Source organism: Octopus bimaculoides, chromosome 9 (assembly GCF_001194135.2).
Source record: "Octopus bimaculoides isolate UCB-OBI-ISO-001 chromosome 9, ASM119413v2, whole genome shotgun sequence".
NCBI classification, from domain to species: domain Eukaryota; kingdom Metazoa; phylum Mollusca; class Cephalopoda; order Octopoda; family Octopodidae; genus Octopus; species Octopus bimaculoides.
The window spans coordinates 80,617,927-80,622,607 of record NC_068989.1 but is presented as its reverse complement, the minus strand read 5'-3'; the positions used below and the strand labels follow the sequence as shown (position 1 = coordinate 80,622,607).

The 4,681-nt window shown below is 36.5% G+C and overlaps 1 protein-coding gene across 1 annotated transcript in view; it reads left to right on the top strand.

Moving 5' to 3' along the window:
• LOC106872920 (glucose-6-phosphate isomerase) overlaps positions 1 to 4,681 on the top strand; it is a 73,664-nt gene that overhangs the window by 57,551 nt on the left and 11,432 nt on the right. The window contains exons 8-11 of the mRNA XM_052970934.1: positions 129 to 182; positions 2,314 to 2,374; positions 4,164 to 4,255; positions 4,604 to 4,628. Coding sequence (XP_052826894.1) covers positions 129 to 182; positions 2,314 to 2,374; positions 4,164 to 4,255; positions 4,604 to 4,628 — 232 coding nt within the window. The remainder of the gene's footprint in view (positions 1 to 128; positions 183 to 2,313; positions 2,375 to 4,163; positions 4,256 to 4,603; positions 4,629 to 4,681) is intronic.

Below are 4,681 nucleotides of genomic sequence, written 5' to 3'. Positions count from 1 at the left end.
TGTAAGTGATTAACCATTGGTTTTTAATTTTAAGTTAAAGAAAAGTTAATTCAAATCTATAGTTACTGAAATCTATTTTTTTTATTTCTTTATTCTTCTTTATTCAATTTTTTTTTTTTTTACTGCAGAAACTTGTCACAGAATTTGGAATTGATGAGAAAAACATGTTTGAATTCTGGGATGTAAGTATTGCATTGTTTTGTGTATTTGAAAGTTTACCATTCTTTTCTGGTGATTCCACATATGTAATGCAAAAAAAAAAACCTTCTGTGTTCCAAGAGACTAGCTTTTTCCCTTTTTTTCTTCTGATCTAGAAAATGAGTAAAGTAGTTCCATCAATGTTAGTTTCACTGATGAAGATTCACTTGTTTAATAACTGAATAACCAGTTCATTAAATTACAAGTGGCTGAATATTCTACAGACATGTACACTCTTAAAGCAATCCTCATGTAGACTCAAAATGATACATGATGTGATTAGGCTGTACCTCTGAATTACTAGTACAATCTATCAGATAAACTTCTGCACAGTTTCCATATGCTGAATATCACTCACATGCCATAGGTCAACCTAGGGCTGTAGAAACTTACATTTCCTCAAGATGTTATACGGTGGAATTGAACCGAAGACCTTGTGATTGCGAAATGAACTTCTTAACCATTTGGCCATGCTGCACTCACAAGCCAGAAAATACTTTAGATCTGATTAACTGGTGATTATCTCTCTGCAAAACACAAATAAAACCTCAAATAAGTAACTGCTCTCATATACATATTGAGAACAATACTGCTACTGCTTCTGTCACCATCATTGTAGCCAAGGCCAACAAGCTCTGGTTGTGATGGGAAACTCGTTGTTTTGAGGCTTCTTTCCATCTAGTGTGATGAAGCGTGCGATAAACATCCCACACTGTGACAACAAGTGAGGAAGAGATGTAATCCAAGCCTATTGAAAGTAGTTTCACAGCAGTGCTTATGTTGTTTACACACATTCTTGTGAGAAATATTGGGTTGCTCGTCTGTCTAGGCTTTATAACTGGATCAATAAGCATAGTAAAAAACCACCAATAAAAATTGACCAAACAAGTTGAAATTTAATAATAAAGTTAGTATTACTACAGTTATTGAATGTAATGATCGTACAAGAAATATTTAAGAATAATTTTGTACTGAAATAAAAACAATATTTGACAGTAACAAACAAGTATTTTCTTTAATAATCTTGGTTAGTATGGGAGACAACTCTAGACCTATTTTGATTTTAGTAAATCTCCTCAGGGAAGTAACTTCACTGTACTCACTAAAGTTTTGTGAGAATTAAAGTACACTGATGCCTGTGTTTTGCTCAAAAGGTCCAATAAGGCTGAAACATACTCATCATTATCTCTTGTTCTTGTTGAAATGATTTAAAAGTAATATAAATCACTGAGCTAATATTGTCTTTCTACATTCCATAATTATTGTTTATTAACTTTTCATAGTTACTACATTATCTATTAACTATTATTTTTCATGTGGATGGTATTTTCTTCCTCATGTTTGGGAATAAAGATTAAAAACTGAAAATCTGAAAAATGAAGTGTTCTACTTATGAGAAAAAGTGATGTCAAAAGTTATGACTAGAATTTAATTACTCTGATATTTTTGTAGCTTCTTCATTTACTGTCATTATTCATTAATACAAATTTGGAAATAAAGATATTGTCATATCAGGGGTGTCCATAGGAGTGCATCACTAATGAAGTCTTGCTTAGCTCTTCAGTAAGAACTGTCACTATGATGGTGATGGTGATAGTGATGATGATGATGATGACGACGATGACAATGATGACAACGACGATGACAACAATGATGATGACGACAACGACGACTATCATTGTTCTCGCCATCATCATCATCATCATATTCATCATCACCATTATCATCATTTATTATCCATGTTCCATATTAGCATGGTACTAACGGTTTGACCGGATCTGATGGGCCCAGTGTTAGCTTTGGCATGGTTTCTATAGCTGGATGCCCCCCACCTCTCAACACCAACCACTTTACAGCATGTACTGAGTGCCTTTTTTTTTCATGCCACCATCACTAGTCAGGCCATCACGCAGTTTGCATGACTATGAACCCCAAAGGGATAACTTCGAGATGAGGGGCAAAATATTTTGCAAGAGAGGGTGGGGGTAATTGAATGGAGCTGGAGAGTAAGACTAGTTTCTCTAATTGCAAGGGCTTATTTTGTATCCTTAGAATAAATCTGATTTGTATTATTATCTTTGCATGACGTTTGATTACTCTGATTTGTCTTTTCAGTGGGTTGGAGGCAGATATTCTGTTTGGTCTGCTATTGGGCTGTCTGCTGCTCTGTTCATTGGTAAGTACTTGATTCATTTTGGTCTTTCAATATCTGTTTGCTTAATACATCATCTCATAACTAGAACTGTATGATTTCTCTCCCTTTACACTATTTTTAATTGCTGTAAATCTCCCTGTATAATACTTATTTTTTACCTCTGCCTTATGTGGAGGCGCAATGGCCCAGTGGTTAGGGTAGCGGACTCGCGGTCATAGGATCGGGTTTCGATTCCCAGACCGGGCGTTGTGAGTGTTTATTGAGCGAAAACACCTAAAGCTCCACGAGGCTCCAGCAGGGGATGGTGGCGAACCCTGCTGTACTCTTCCACCACCACTTTCTCTCACTCTTACTTCCTGTTTCTGTTGTGCCTGTAATTCAAAGGGTCAGCCTTGTCACTCTGTGTCACGCTGAATATCCCCGAGAACTGCGTTAAGGGTACACGTGTCTGTGGAGTGCTCAGTCACTTGCACGTTAATTTCACGAGCAGGCTGTTCTGTTGATCGGATCAACTGGAACCCTCGACATCGTAAGCGACGGAGTGCCAACAACAACACCAACTTCTGCTTTAGTGAAGGAGGAGGAATTTTTTTCAGTCATGTTTGTTTGTGACAAGACTGGCCTTTTGAAATACAAGTACAATTCATTTTTGCCAGCTGAGTGGACTGGAGCAATTTGAAATAAAGTGTCTTGCTCAAGGATACAACATGTTGCCAGGAATTGAACTTGTGACCTTACAACTGTGAGCTGAATACTCTAAGCACTAAGCCATGTGCCTTCACCTTATCATTGTGGTGCCACATGGCTTAGTGGTTAGAGTGTTGGACTCATGATTGTAAGGTTGTAGTTTTGATTCCTGGACTGGGTGATGTATTGTGTTGTTAGGCAGAACACTTCACTTCACATTGCACCGATCCACTCAGCTGGTAAAAACGAGTTAATCCTATGCCAGGCCAGGGGAATATATGCATCAGAGAAACTGGAAAACTAGCCCTATGCTCCTTGTGGATTGATGTGGACTGACCCTCAATTTATGATTATGAGCCTAACAACTTAACCACAAGAAATGAACTTAAAACCTTGTGGTTCATGTTTGTCAAGTGAACTTCTTAACTGCATGACCATGCCCATGTCTTTACATCAAAATCTACAAATGAACAAATAAAAATCTGGCAATACACAACTGAGGCAGTATTTAATTGAAATAGCAATCTCTTTATCATACTTAATGTATACAAACTGTTGACAGGCCAGTTACTGCTGTACTTGTCCCGATAAAACATCACTAATGGACTTCCTGCTTTAAAAATGCAGGCATGGCAGTGTGGTAAGAAGCTTGCTTCCCAGTCACATTGTCCCAGGTTCAGTTCCTCTGCGTACAACCTTGAGAAAGTGTCTTCTGTAATCTCAGGCTGACCAAAGCCTTATGAGTGGATTTGGTAGATGGAAACTAAAAGAAGCATGTTGTGTGTGTTTGTGTATACACACACACACACACACACACACACACGCATACCATATTTTAACATGCCTTGTGTATAAGGAGCCCCCTAATTTTTGGGGCTTAAAATTTGGAGAAAAGGTTTTGTAAGAGATTATAATACTATCCATATATAAGAAACTCCCATATTTTTTTAACCTAATTTTTGACAAAAAAGGGTTCCTTATACACATTGAAATACAGTGTGTGTGTGTGTATATATATATATACTTTTTGGGCTTATAAACCTATTATTTTTATATCTTTCCTTAATGCCGGTTCCCATATCTGCACTAGTTTTAACATTGCTTCCCTTTTCTTTCCCTACAGGTATGGACAATTTTGAGAAGTTTTTGAAGGGAGCTCACTTTATGGATCAACATTTCAAACAGGCTCCTTTTGAAAAAAATGTATGTATAATTTTATGATGACAATTATTTTTCCCTTTATTCTTATATTTTATTCAATTGTTAACAAGACATTATGACTGAAAACTCTGTAAAGTAACCCTTTAGCATTCAGATGATTCTGACTTATGTAATATTTATTCACATTGTTTTGAATTAATCATAGATTATCATTGTTTTGATGATGAGCTTGTTTATTTTTAGTATGACATTGTAGGGTAGGTGTGAGAGGCTGAATATGGTCCAGTCTGCACATAAAACCAGTGTGATATTTGGACTGGATTTGGCTAGATTAAATGTTAAAGTCTATCGTTAGTAGTAGTGGTGGTGGTAGTAGTAGTAGTAGTAGTAATAGTAGTAGTAGTTAGTAGTAGTTCATATGATCAATTTAATGTCTCTATGCTGACTACTACTACTACTACTACTACTACTACTACTACT